Genomic DNA, 14442 nt, shown 5'->3' on the forward strand with positions numbered 1-14442 from the left:
AAAAAAAAAAAAAAAGCAAGTTGGAGGACAGAGGCCACCTTGGTGTTTGCTATGGTTTGTGTCTAGATGTTCCTCCAAAGCCTCATGTAGTCATAGAGGTTTGGTTTTCTGTTTTTAAATCTACAGTGTGTGATTAATTTGTAGTACAATTCTGGGATTAAAGGTGGGTGAGTGTTGGATCAGCCTGCTGATTGGGTTGGCACCACCCTAATCCCAGCAGACTGGATATAATATAAGGGACAGAAAGAGGTTTGTCTACATTCTTGTTGCTTTTGTGTCTTCTACCACCATGAACTGTTGCCCCTCTGCCATGTGCCACCTTGCCTTGGAGCCAACCAATTATGGTCTAAAACCTCTACAAACTGTGAGCTAAATCAATCTTCCTCCCTTTAACTTTGGAATTTTGGTATTTTGTCTCAGCAGCAAGAGAAAAGTAACTAAGAGAGTGTTTTTGTCTATTTTTTTATTTTTCACAGTGCTGGCAATTAAACCTAAAACCCTGCACATGCCATGCAAGCTCTCTACCACTGTGATACACTCCTGCCCCATATCAGTTTCTGATTCTTTTTAGCTCTCAGTGTACACAGTGTCTTGTACATAAGGAATTAAGAAATACGTACTGGTGAGCCCACTCTTCTTCCCTCAAAACCTGATATTTGAGAAATTTTAGGTTAATTTGCCAGTTGGACTATGTAGAGGCAGAACGATCAGGTAACTTATGAAGCAGCCTCAGCAGGCTTTCTCAGTGCTACTTTTCATTTGGATTTGAACTCCCTGCTGTTAGATCCTCTTGGGCTGGGACGGTGGCTTCTGCGAGCCACTACTTGTCATTACTGGGAAAGGCAAATGAGACCTGAAAATCCTGGGCCTTGCAGAGTGCGAAAGACAGGTCAGAGCCACTGGAGGTGGGGCGCTAATCATCAGTGGGGACTGACACTGTTGGGTGGGACCTGGGGGCCTAAGTGGAGAGGGAAGGACAAGGTGGAAAGATGAAAAAGAAAGGATGTTTACAGCCTGTGTGTATAGCCTTGTGTACCATTCTCCCTTATTGCTGCTTTCTTCATGTATATGTATCATATTTATGTACATGGATTTAATAAAATGAGGTATAGTTTTTAATGAGATGTGCACAGTATACACACCAGTATGCATTTACAAAGCTCTGCAGGTGCCCTTGGAGCCAACTTCTGAGAGTTTGGGTTGCTGTTCCCAACTCTTTTTTTCATACACAACCAACTCCCACCCGAAACCAAGAAAAAGAACTTGAAGGCCTGGTCTAAGAGGAAAAGACTTACCAGAGAACTGTTGGTATTTGGTGCCAGTGGGGCTGAGGCATTGAAGACAGTTGCATTCACTGTGGATGAGCACACAACAGGGAAGGGTCAGTGGTGTAGGGTGCTTGGCCTGAGACTTCCACTAGGCCTCCCTTTCCTACCTCCCCCCAGTTCCTAGAGCCAAAGGCTGGGCTTCCATTGTGAGATCAGGTCATATCCAGCCCTTTTTCCCTCTTCACTTTACTCTGGGGAGGGAAAGTTGGTGGGAGGGAGCCCAGGTCCCTGCTGAGCCAGAACAGCTGGGTCAGTGTAGGATGGCTGTGGCCTGACAATGCACAGCTGGCTTTCAAAACTGACATTCAGAAACTGGTGCTGAGACACATGGGTGGCTAAAGTGCCTTGTGAGTCCATCCAGGCCACCAGACCCGTTTCTGTGCCATTAGACTTAAAAACATTTTTGAAGAACTAATTCCATGTCCTGTGCTATGCCAAACCCTTATACATATTCACTTAAGTTACCAAATCTCTACAAAGTTCCTGCATTTTACAGATGAGGTCATGGGGCCCAAAGAGGTTAACTTGCCCATTGCCCAAGGTCACACAGCTCCTACTCACAGTCACAAGCCCTCCCCAGACAGAAGAACAGAGCCTACAAACCTCCCACTCTGCACAATGGACTTCCTTGTCCCATTCCCCTGTACCAACACTTCCCTTCTCTCTGGCCCCTCTCCATATGTGCTTTTAAAGGTCAACCGGGCCTGTCATAACTTGTTTGCCATGATATTCTCTAATCTGCTCCTTCAATGCAAAACAAGGAAAGTATCTGAGGCCTGGAGGAGCATCAGGAATTCAAAGGTATGGCTCTCAGCTGTTCACATCCCTTGCAATGCATGCTGTCCATGGGCCTGTGTCCTTAAGTACATCTGAGGTCCCTTCAGGTCCACAAGGACAGTGGGCAGAACCACAATCTTCATCCTTTCATTTGCCTGTGGATTCTTCCACTTCTGTTTTCTGTTGCCTTCCTGTTTCTTCCCTTGCCTGGGGCCAGCACAGGCTCACAGAACCATGCTCCCCAGGGGATGCAGCTGCTCTTACAAAGGTCTTTTAGAAGCCAGTTTTCCTTCTCTCTTCCTATCAGCTTTAAGGGTAAAGTGAAGGCCAGCCTCTCCTTACCTTTTTCCTCACCTTAGAAATGAAGGCATAGGGAGTAGTTTCTCTACAGCAGATTTGGGGAAGGTGGGGGAACCCACCAGCCAGTGTCCAGGCAAGTAGCCTGACATGTACTGCAAGCCCCATTTGGCTCCTGCTGCTGTCCACATTTGATTAGAAACCCAGAGAGAAGATCTGACTCTTGAGGTTCCACTCAACACCTCCAATAAATCATCCACAGGGTGGGATGTGGCCCCAAGTCTCCTCTACACTGATAATTCAGGGCATTTGGGCTGGTGACTAAGGAACTCAGTCTCAAGCCAGGAGAGAATATTCCTAAGAGTCTATAAACCTAGAGGATTTTTAGTATTGTTGTGAAGAAAGCTTCATTTAAAAGCAATCAGGGACATCTGTTACCTCTCTTAACAATGCTGACCAAGAGAACATCATGCACAATCAAAGCCACAGACAGAGTCTGGGCAAGAAGGATGAGTTGGGGCTATACACTCAAATGCTAGAGGACCCCTGCTCGTGCTTGACCTCGGGATTCCAGACATTTTCCAATATATAGTATTTTTGGCTCAGATATCCTCTTAATGTGTTTGATATCGACAGCTTCACAGGAATGACCTAAGCCAGTTGAGATGAAGATGAAAGAAATGTAACATGGAAACTTCCAGAAAGGTTCTAGCATTTACAAAGTGGTACTCACTTGGGATTGAAAGCAGCCAAATCATTGTTTGCAGCATTCATAAACAGAATACAAATCAGTTACAAAGGAAACAAAATTAGGTATAAAAAGAGAGTGCCCCCAAACAAATGTTATGATGAAAAGTGACAAAGAATGATAGAATGCCATATCTAGACTGGGTTTTGCAATAAGTAGTTGGTCCATGGACTAGGAAGAAACTAGCCAGTTCCCACTCCCTAGTCTTCTAGATGTCTAGAAATTTCCTTTCCATATGCTCCCAGTCAAAACTAGCTTGTCCAGTTCCTTTACTTCTGTGAAGAAGCTTAAGGTCTCATCTGATAGATTGGTAGCTAGTAATGGGTCAGTATTACTAACCAATAGTTTAGTGGAGCAGATGTTCTCAAATCTAAAGGTGCACCAGAAGCACCCGGAAGGCTTTCTCTATTCTGGACCCAACACCAGAGTTGCTGATTCAGTAGCTCTGGGCTGAGGCCTCAGAATCTGCATTTCTGATAGCCTGCAGGTCCGGGTGGTGTTGCTCTGGGGATTGCACTTTGTGAACTGGGACAATAGCATGAGCCAAAAGAAAGAGGTGACATCAGGCACCTGGGCAAGCACAGTGGGGAAGACATTTGAAAACAGATGGCTTCATCACATCCCCTTTACCCTACTTTGAATATTCCTACATCCTGTTTCTGACACTCCTGGCTGTGGATTCTCTTGCCAATAAATGATTCTCAGAGTAGCTGGAGCTCCTCATAGGAGCCTGGAAGTTAAGAGTGTTTCTGAACACGTGCTTCTGAAAGTCATACATGTGGAAAATCTGTGCTCACTGTCTGGAAGGTGCAAAGGAAAGCATGAGCACTGGGCTGGGCTCAGCCACGGAGGCCACATTCGCTGTGCAGAAGACTGATAAGGGCGGGAGGGCAAGATCTGCTCAGTGCTCTGGGCAAGGAGTGCTCAGAATCAATAACAGAAAAAGGTGAAAGAAAAAATTAAGTCTAGGCTTTCCAAAATCAGTGCAGTGACAAGGAGACGGGGCATAACAAAAACTAAGCTTCTTGCAGGTAGGTCATCTTTATTTTCCATAAAACTTAAAGTAGGACCCTTGATAATTAGGTTGCAAATATTTTTGATTTCCTTATGATCAATTTTTTCATCCATAGAAATACATTAAGGGACTGAGCAATCTAATATCTACTTACTTCTTTTAGCTCAATCTGAGTGTAGATTTAAGCAGGGCCAACATTAACATCCCTCCTTTACATGTAGGGAAACTGAGGTTTAGTGTGACCTTGGGTGGTCTCTGGACCTCAAGCTGCTCTCTGTGAGGTGTGTCAGGCTATGTGAAGGGGGCCCTGGCTCCCACACTGGCAACCAAGGCCCCGAGGGCAAATCCCACTGAAGGCTCTTAGGGGCTCAAGTATCACTGAAGGAGGAAGAGAGGTCAGACATTATGGGCAGGTTAATTTTCTGGATGTCAGGTTTGGAGCCAGAAAGCAAGTCCGCAGGAATGGTGCTTACATGCCCCCTTCCACCCAGAGTGGGAATCCCTTTCACAACACCCTTGGCCCACAGAGGATGACACCTTCCATGATGGTGACCCCTGCTCTGTTAATTTTTCCCTAAACCTAGCCAGCACCTGGTCCCTGGAACTCCCATGCCTCATCCTTCATGCTATTTATATCCTGCAGTTACAGAGGGTAAAGGTGACTCCTCAATGTGGCCATCTTCCTTTCATATTCCTAAGTGATAGAACAGCCCAACAGCCCCAGGTTCTCCAGCTAGTTTCAGACAGAATGACAGGCACATCCTCTACCTTGGCATGTTTCAGTTTGTAGGAATACTTATCCCTTTGGGGTCACCTCACCCTAAGATGTATGGGGCCACTTTGACAGTGGCATGGGTGGGAGGGTGACTGCTAGGGCTTGCAGGGACTTAGGGACTTGGAGCACCATCTACCTTTGGTGTGGGCAGAAGTTCACCGCATGCTAAGGCAAATCTTAGTCCTTCCTGAGCTATTCCTATGCTCTCCTGGTCATAACCTTGTTGTGTTTTTTCCACTGAGTTTAAGGCCCTGAATTTGCTCCCATGGCACATAAGTGCCTGTCTGAACAGCCCCTTCCCACTCAGGCTCCCTCTCCTGCATTTGGTAGAGAGCTGTGGTAGGTGAGAGGGAGTGGGTGGGGTCCAGGGAGTCTGGGGTTACCGGTCACCTGCATCAGGGGCGACGCACTCGCATTTGTATGTGGTGATGGAGTCAGGCTTGAAATCCGTGTTGATGGGGTAGTACCTGAAGGCACCGATCATCTTCTTAATGGCGTCGTAAATGAAGATAAAGCTGATGAGGGTGGAGAATCCCTCCTCAGTGAAGCGGGTGATATACTTGATGATAAAGCTGGCATCTGTGGCCACCAGGATAAGGCACTGGATGGCTGAGTGAAGGCCAATCCAGAGGCGGAACTCCATGTAGTCCAGGCCATTGCCTCTGGAAGGCAGAGGGAAACCAGGGGGCCTCCAGCCCGGAGCTCCTGCCTGTGCTCTGCTCCCTACACCCCACGATGAGCAGCTCATTTCTCTCCTCTGTGGCACATATGCCCACATATGCACATATGTCTAGAACTGTGACATCTCATGGGAGTGGAAGGTATCTAATGAGAGTGGCAAGAAGATGCTAAGAGACCTCTGTGCTCACATAGGTGCTAAGAGACAGCTATCTACAGGGAGTACAAAACAAGATTTAAGGGAAACAAGGCTGGAGGACTTGGAAATGGGCTGGATCAAACCTCTGCTGTGGATGAGGCAGCTGGCCCTGATATGGCTGGAGTTTCCTGGGTCTGGGTACAGCACTCTGACATCTGGCCCTAGAATTTTTCATACATTACCCTACCTTTCAAATGATAATGTCTTGTGAGCAGAATAGGTAAATTTTCTCCTCTTGCCTTGCCTGAATTGCTCTCTGAAGAGCTGTGCTCATATGCCCTAAGACAAACAAAGGCAGGTAGCTGGCAGGCATCAGCAGGAACCACTGGCTGCCCTTCTCAGATCTGAAGATGGCATTGATACATCTCCACCCTGCCTTCTCTTTGGCCTATTCCTCGGCCCTGGCCCCAGCTATCTCAAATGAAGAGCAGGCCCAGGGGACACTAGGGGGAACCTACTTGCTGAAATCGAAGAGGAGCTTCTCAAAGATGAGGATGGGCCCCGTGCTGCTGAGAATGATAAGAGGCTGTCCCGAGAAGAGGCAGAACAAGGAGCCGGCCATGGCGGTGCCCAGGAAGCTCTCCATCACTCCCTGGGTTGGGGAGGAGACAAGAGGCGTGAGGCACAGTGGAGGCAGCTAAGGGGGTCTTCTCCCATAGGCTGCAACCTGCTAGTTCTCCAGGGGCCCAGGCAAGGGTCCATCCTGTGTTCTGGGCCTTTTCTTCCCCAATCTCACTCTCCACCTCATTCCTGCAACTTGCCACATGGCCACTATCCCTCTCTTTAATTCTGTTTGGATAAATGTCCTTTGAGGCCTCCTGTTGGCAGCTTGGGGCCTGCCAACAGACAACAGTAGATATGTGTCTCTGTCCATCCTATTCCCAGAGGACAGGCCATTCACCATTATTTCTCTGTCAAACATATATTTGGCGTCTGATCATTCGTTCATTCACCATCTATGAAGTGCCTGCTATGTACCAGGCATTGGGCCACGTACTAGAGGCCTTTTAGTGAACAAGATAGCACATCTCCCATCTGGTGGGATAAACAGATAAGTAACGACTTCCATACAGCAAGGCTCCTCAGCCTTGGTGCTACTAGTGTTTCAGGCTAGATAATCCCCTGTTCAGGGTCTGTCCTATGTATTATGGATGTTCACAGCACCCCTGGTCTCTACCCATTGGATGGCAGTAGCCATTTCCCTCCTGATTATAACAACCAAAACTATCTCTGGATGTCTCCTGGGATCAAATTTGCCTCTCTTGAGAGCCACTATCCAGGAGTGTGCTGAGCTGAGGGACCCAGCAGCATAATCAGGAAGGCCATCCTAGGCACAGGCCTGTGGAAAGCAGGGAGAGTAGGGTGAAGTGCTCAGGAGAGTAGGGTAAAGTGAAGGAAGAGAAAACAGGAGAGAGCAGTGTGTACGAAGTCTAGAGCTGAACAGGAACGTGTGCTTGAAGAACTTAAAGATGATCAGAATCAAGGGAAAACAGAGTGTAGCATGAGTGAGAAGGGCAGAAATGTGGAGGAAGAGGATTCTAGATGAGGCTAGAGAGGCAGTAGGCCCATACGATGAGGACTGCTGGGGGATGCTGGGATTCTGAGTTGTAGGTGATGCCCAGTTTCTGCTGTGCACAGCTGGGTGAATGGGTGCCATGTGCTGTGCTGGGGAGGCCCATGAGTGGCAGATCAGGAGGGAAGATAATGTCGCCTGTGAGGGGGGAGTCCATGGGGCAGCCATACCCACATGCCTAGGAGGTAGCTGGACACTGAATCTGAAGCTAGGGAGAAATGAAGCATGGCAACGGCTATTCATCTCCAGTTATCTGAGAAAATGGGCCTTTCCTTCAGAGCTCTGAACTTTCCCATGGCTTTACCCCAAAGGCATCCAGGGGAGAAGACTGCCTGGTAGTGCCTACTGGATAGTGGCTCTGCTGAGAGGGAATTTTCCTTATGTTGTCATGATGGCAGCTTACTCTCTTTCTATAAAAGTCTCAGCTCCAACCTAAGTAATCAAAAGTCTCAACTCCAACTCAAGTAATCAAAGTTGGTTTTTAAGAAGTATGGCAGCCAGGCATGGTAGTACACACCTGTAGTCCCAGCACTCAGGAGGCTCAGGCAGGAGGATTGCCATGAGTTGAAAGCCAGCCCAGGATACATTACGAGTAAAGGCCAGCCTGAACTACATAGTAAGACCCTGCCTCAAAAATAAATAAATAAAAAATAAAATAAACATGGCAGAAGGCCACAATCAGCAATACAAATAATTTTGCTGATTAAATTCACTTGAGTATCACTGGGAAAGGTATCAAATAAATAACAAAGCAGATGATTCTCCTTTATTTTTTTAAACCAAATCTATAGTTTTTTTAAAATTTTTTAATTTATTTATGTGTGTGTGGCCAGCTCAGCCCACCAGGGGGTGGGCTGGCTGGCATGTGGTGCTGGGGGATTGAACCGTGGTCCCTGTGCTTTGCTTTGCTAAGCTTGTTCTAAGTAGGTGCTTTAGACCACTGAGCCATCTCACCAGCTCCTAGATGATTCTCCTTTAAAGTACGATCTATTTATGTCAACCTTAAATTTGGTCCTTAGTAATTACTGTTGTTATTATTAAGCCTTATAAATAGTGATCGTTTTGAGCCAAGGGTGGAGGTAAATCCCTGTAATTCTAGCATTTGGTGAGGCTGAGGCAGGAGGATTGCCTCGAGTAGTTCAAAGCCAGCCTGGGTGACATAGTGAGTTCAAGAGAGCCTGAACTGCATAGTGAGACCCTGTCTCAACAAACAAACAAACAAAATATGGGGATGACCTGGACTTGCATGGTGCATTAAGGCTTGGTGTTGGGATAACAGGATAAAGCTCCTTACTGTCACCAGGTGGAAGCAGATTTTCCTGACATTTGCACATGAAGTCCCCAGCTCACACGCACCTGATAATTGTCAGTGGCATCGCCCAGAAGCCCACCAAAGGTGATTGCATTGGTGATACAGCCGAGGTAGATGAAGAGAATGGCAGAGATGGACTGGATGTGGAAGCCATCGTAGAAGTCACTCAGGAACCAGGGTAGCTTCCTCTTGATGTCCAGACACAGTCCGCCAAAGAACCTGCTTGAGACAGGCCAGGAGCTGTTTTCTCGCTACAAGCACCAGGGCAGGGGCAGGGCTGTTCATAGGGTCCTGCAGAGTCTAGGATGAGGAAGGGAATTCGACCAGGAGTGAATGGGAACAAGGATCTTCCCACTAGGACAGGTAGGTCCTGAGATGAATTTTTGCAGTTCTAAAAGTTTGTCATCAGCATCATTCACATTAGGGAGGCTGGATATAGCCCACATGGGAAGAGGCAATGTCTGGAAACACATATCTTGGGGTTCACACCTGGGGGTCCTCCTCACATCCCTGACCATCCACAGGGCGCCTGTGCTTGGTACACAAAGCCTCATTACAGGTAATAGAGACACTCCAGATTACAACAATGACTCATTGGGGTGGGTGCTCAAACTCACTAACAGATTTCTTTGCTCTCTGGAACAACTGAGTTGGGAATTTTTGGTTTGAGAACAAGGTTTACTAAGGATGTTATTCCCCATAGTTCCTAACCCAGTACCCAGTATGGCAGGGTTTCTCAATTTTAAAATCATAGGTATTTTAAACTGGCTAATCCTGTGTTGCAGGGAGCTGGCTTGTGCACTGTAGGACATTTAGCGGCATCCCTGGCCTCTACCCTCTAGATGCCAGGAGCATCACCCCTCCAGTAGTGACAAATGAAAATGTCTCTGGACATTGCCATATCCCCTGAGCCAGGGGGTACAGAGGAGGAGAAAAGTAAAGTTGCTTTCAGTTGAGAACTGGTGTAATGCTAAGGATCATAAATATGACATTCTCAGATTCATGATCTGCACATGGGTTTGCAGGCTAAGTCCTTTCCTAAATCTTGATCCACCTGAGTGACCCCAAGAACTGGCAAATAACCCAAGTTAGGAGAATTTTCTCTTGTTCCCTTAGAAGACAGAAAAATGAAGTTTTTGTATGGGTAACATCAAGGTATTTAAAAAGGTACTACTATGGATTGAACTGTGTTCCCACCAAAAGTTGTATTAAATACCTAATCCCAGAACATATGATTATTTGGAAATAGGGCCTTTGTGTATATGCTCAAGCTATAATGAAGTCCTTGGGGGTGAGCTCTAATCCAGTCTGACTGGTGACCTTATACAACAAGGGTGATGCTTTAGGAAGGCAGAGACACACAGGCAGAAGGCCCCATGATGATGTGGGTGGAAACTGAGCTGCAGCAGCAAGCCAACGACTGCTGGCACTGCCAGAAACCAGGAGACCAAGCAGGACCCTGCAAGAGCCTCCCAGGGAGCAGGGCCCTGCTCACATCTTGATTTGGAACTTCTGTTCTCTAGCATTGAGAACAACTTGCCTGTTGTTTTGTGCCACCTAGCTTTCTGTACTTGTCTTGGAAGCCCTGAAGAATGAATACCTACAACAAAGTGTATATGGAGAAAAGTTTGGGTCCCCCATTCCCCTCTCCTGAGGCAACGCTTCTCAGGATCCAGGAGGACACAGGGAAGGAAAGGCCCCAGTGGCCCACAGTGGGTTCCCAGGACATGAAGGAGAGTTGAGGAGAGAGGTCAAGGGGTCAGCAGGTCTGTTTCGGGTTGCGCTGAGCACCTTCCTGTCCAGATGAGCTCCTCCCCAATTTCATGCGCAGCGGGCATCTCTGCGTCATCCCCACCACCTGCTCCGCTGGCCCCGCTGCCCCCTGCTCCACCACCGGGGCCTCCTCCGCCGGAAGACGCGCCGCCTCCTCCCACTGCGCCATTCATCTGGCCTAGCTCGGCCAATGAGAACACGGATTTCCTGGAAGAGAAAGAGGTGTAGGGAGTGGGGCTCTCAAAGTAGTGAAGGGTCCACTTATTCCGAGTATACCCCTCATCTCTCCACAAATTTACAAAGTATCTTAAAAGACAGGGAAAGGTGCAGAAAATGATCGATATTACCCATGTTCCACTTGATCATATATGCTTCCAGTTTTTTACAAAGCAAAATTGAAAGATACCAATAAAATCCAAGCCCCTTTTGTTCTTGCCTCTCTCCCTTCTTCCCCTCCCCCTGCCCCACCTCTTGTCTGCAGAGGGTACTTTCTTGGGTGGCTCAATGCGAATGTTTGGGTCCCATTCTCCAGGAGGAAGGACGATGACCTCATCCAGGAACTCATCAATCCCTGCAATCAGATCATCCCGATTGCGGGCTTTATAGGCCACATCACTGAAGAGCTGGTGAGAAACCATGGAGAACAGAAGGGTCAGCCCTCCTTCTCGTATCCCCATTGGTGCACCTCTCAGAAGCAGGGCACAACTGCTTTCAGAGGAATCCCTTTTAGCCACTGGTTCTGCTGCCTGCCTTCAATCAGCTGCAGGGTTGAGAACATGTCATGGCAGGGAAGACAGAATGGGAAAACCTCCAATGGAAAGAGCTGGCACCTTGGAACTAAAGCTCAGGTCCCCAGAATCCTTTTGTAGGACTTCGTTTGAGTTACCTGATCTTCCTTGCTTAATTTCTCACAGAGAAAGCACACTAGGAAACCTCCCGTCTAGTCTGAGAGGCTCATATGCTTCTGATGCCCTTGTTACGTGCTGCCCACCCTGCTGGAAGAGCCTCAGGGGGCATGCCATATCCAGAGCTTGTTTCTGGCTCACAGATTTGTTTGGGTTCTGCCTGTATCTACAGTCCTCTAGCTCCCCATCACTCTGGGGGTGCAGACTGACTGCTAGGCTCTGCCCACAGGCTCTGTGTGTTCTCTGGTTCACCTGTCTGGTGTCACCTCCAACCCTTGGAGTTCTTAGACAGAGCCTAGCATCACCACTTGCATCTAGGTTCTTTGAGCCTTGTCAAAGGTTAGCCCTCATCCCTTTGTCTAGAATGCCTGCTTCCTGAGCTCGTGCTGGGTCTGTCTCCTGCTCATCCTATGCTGTAAAGACTTCTCATCTGTGAAGCACTTCTTAATTCCTTGGGCAGCTAACGTGAGTAATTTTGTTATTACAGGTTTTCTTTTTCTTTTCTTAAAAGGCAGTGGCTGTTCCCTGAATTTCAATATTTTCAGTACCCTACACAGAGGTTCCAATGTCCCTGTTGAATAACTCAGCAAATGCAGTCCTTGGTGCAGGAGCCATGACATTCAGTATCACATGCTTCTTGTTACCACTTACGTCATCCACCATGAGAGTCGCAATGGCACGGCCAATTTCATTGTAGGATTTTGCTCTCCCAGAAGGCCCCAGCAGTATGAACAGAAATCTACAAAGATGAAGGAGGAGAAGGAAAAATGAACAAGAAAACCAGAAAAGAAGAATTCTTCAGTCTTCAAAAGTATCTGTTGTCGAGCGTTTAAAACTTCTCTCCTGTGAATCTTAGATTCAATGGAAAAACATTTCCTTTTTAGCTTCCTCTCAACTCTTCACTTTGTCTTGATGCCCAAGTCTACCCATCAGGTTTTCTTTCTTCTTTAGGATTATTTAAAATAAACCCTCTAAATTTCCACTTTGGTCAGAAGATTTCCCTCTCTCCTTTTGGAAGAGAGGCCCTAACAGCCCTGCTTGCTGACATCATGCTGGGGTTAGGCTGACCCCTGCCACAGGTGTGGCCACAGGTTCTGGTGCTCTCACCTAGTGGGAACGGGCACTTCAGTCACTCCTCCCAGCATGGCTGACTGGATGAGACGCACAAAGGCAATGAAAGGCTGGTCCAGAAAGTCCACCTCTCCCACAAGCACATTGGAGGCTTCTGAGTCCTTAGGGATCTTCTTCATGAACTTGTTTTTCCTCTGTCAGGGAGGGGGGAAAGAGACACCCAAGAATACTCCACACACTCTTATTCCCTCACTCCTCTTCAGTCTGTGCTAAAGGTCTAGCTTCAAAAGATGCTCTGGGAATTTCTTAAGTGACTAAAAGAGGCTGGGCCTGGTGGCACATGCATGCTACCCCAGCACTCTGAGAGAGAAAGGAAGGAAGATGGCAAGTTCGAGCCCAGCCTGGGCAACACAGTGACTTAATAAGACACTGCCTCAAAATCAAAGATAAAAGTGCTGAGGATGTAACTCAGGGACAGGACTCCGTCTAGTTACCAGTACTGAAAAAGAAAAGAGTCTAAAAGAAAATAACCCATACTCTCCTAGAAACCTATGAAGCCCTTAGAGATGGGAAAGAACCTGAAATGACTTGACCCCTAAAGCACCCCTTAATGGGTGAAAAGTGCTCAAATATGGGGTAAGGGGATGAAGGAAATAACTTTGGAGCTTGATGGGCCCCCAGGCATCACCTGCAGTCTCCTTTCTCTGAGCAGATAGGAGTCTTAGCAATGGCAACCCACCTCCCAGAATCTCTGCCTCCACCTGTGGCGGCAGAGGGAAGATGTACTCTTGTGGTGGTCAGGGCAGACAGGTTTTCTCGTTACCACCAGCTTCCCAGTTCCCAGGAATCCTGGCCAGTCTTGAAATCTGTGGGAGACTCCCATGTTCCCAGGTCCCTTCCAGAGGCCCTCCTAACAAACTCATAACTATTGAGGCTTTCCCACTGTGACTGTCAGGGTGCCTCTCTCCAGTGCCTCTGACTACAGTCTGCCCAAGGCAGGAAGATCAAAGGATGTCTGCTTCCCATTGTTACTGTGAACACACAGGTCCTTTGTGTCTCTTCTAACCGGTTTCCCCTTTGTGCCCACAACTGTTTTCTGGTTTGGCCCTTGGCTGGGGTGGGGGTAATACACTGAACTGGGTGGCGTGTGAGCATGAGGAGTAGCATGTGAGCCAGGAATGCACCTTTAAGTGTGTTTTAAAGCCAATGGGGGGAAAAACCAAGCTTCTTACCCAGGCAATCAACAACAACCCCAGGGATCCTGCTGTAGTGAGATTAAGCAAGGGCTGAGGTGATAAGAAAGGCAGTGTCCAAGACTCACACAATCCCTTTATCCCAGACAAAATCAGCTGAATGACAAGCTGTCTTTGGGATACAGGCTGGGTGCCAGGGAAGCCACCTTCCCTGTGCCATTTTCATGCCTTGGGATATCAGGGTGGATGGGGAGTGCCAGGGACAGGGGAGGTGGGGTAGGTGGAGCACCTTAGAGAACAAGGCTTTTGAAGCAGCACTTTGGAGTGGCCCAGCCGTCCCACTGGTAATCCAGGTCAGAAGAGGAACTGAAAGAGGGCCTTGGTCTTTCCTTGCAGGTTAGGACCTGTTTAGTCAGGGGGTCAGGGTGGCGGCATCCCAGAAGTGGGGTTGGGGGGCATTCTACCTACTCTGGTTTTTCCAATCAGCATTTCAATGACCCTACTTCCCAAACCCATGGGGATCCTGGCCCAGCTCTTCAGCACACACACTCACTGCAACATGGCAGGGTACCCACTCTGTTCACCAGGAGCCCACTGGGGTAGGCATGCAGTTTAGCTTTACACAAACTAAGGACGAAGAATCTGCAGGACAGATGCTTCCAGGCTTGCACTTAGGAGCATTCTGAGGTCTAAGGCACAGGTGTGCAAAAACTGAGAGGCAGATGTGGGCACCAGCCAGGAGAGTAGACGCTGGCACCAGGTGCTGGATTCCAGTCCTTGTACCAAGGAATCATTGCC

At 48.0% G+C, this 14442-nt stretch overlaps 1 protein-coding gene across 3 annotated transcripts in view; it reads right to left on the reverse strand.

Moving 5' to 3' along the window:
- The window catches only part of Slc4a5 (solute carrier family 4 member 5), a 96069-nt gene that overhangs the window by 24617 nt on the left and 57010 nt on the right, over nucleotides 1-14442 (reverse strand). For 2 of the 3 annotated variants that reach the window (XM_023718369.1, XM_023718368.1), the window contains 8 exons: nucleotides 12488-12645; nucleotides 12032-12119; nucleotides 10944-11098; nucleotides 10494-10682; nucleotides 8747-8921; nucleotides 6276-6409; nucleotides 5331-5602; nucleotides 1296-1354 (listed from right to left, as the gene is read on the reverse strand). In XM_023718369.1, coding sequence (XP_023574137.1) covers nucleotides 1296-1354; nucleotides 5331-5602; nucleotides 6276-6409; nucleotides 8747-8921; nucleotides 10494-10682; nucleotides 10944-11098; nucleotides 12032-12119; nucleotides 12488-12645 — 1230 coding nt within the window. The remainder of the gene's footprint in view (nucleotides 1-1295; nucleotides 1355-5330; nucleotides 5603-6275; nucleotides 6410-8746; nucleotides 8922-10493; nucleotides 10683-10943; nucleotides 11099-12031; nucleotides 12120-12487; nucleotides 12646-14442) is intronic. The other variant, XM_023718367.1, reaches the window with a different exon arrangement.

Source organism: Octodon degus, unplaced genomic scaffold, assembly GCF_000260255.1.
Source record: "Octodon degus isolate 3935 unplaced genomic scaffold, OctDeg1.0 scaffold00058, whole genome shotgun sequence".
NCBI classification, from domain to species: domain Eukaryota; kingdom Metazoa; phylum Chordata; class Mammalia; order Rodentia; family Octodontidae; genus Octodon; species Octodon degus.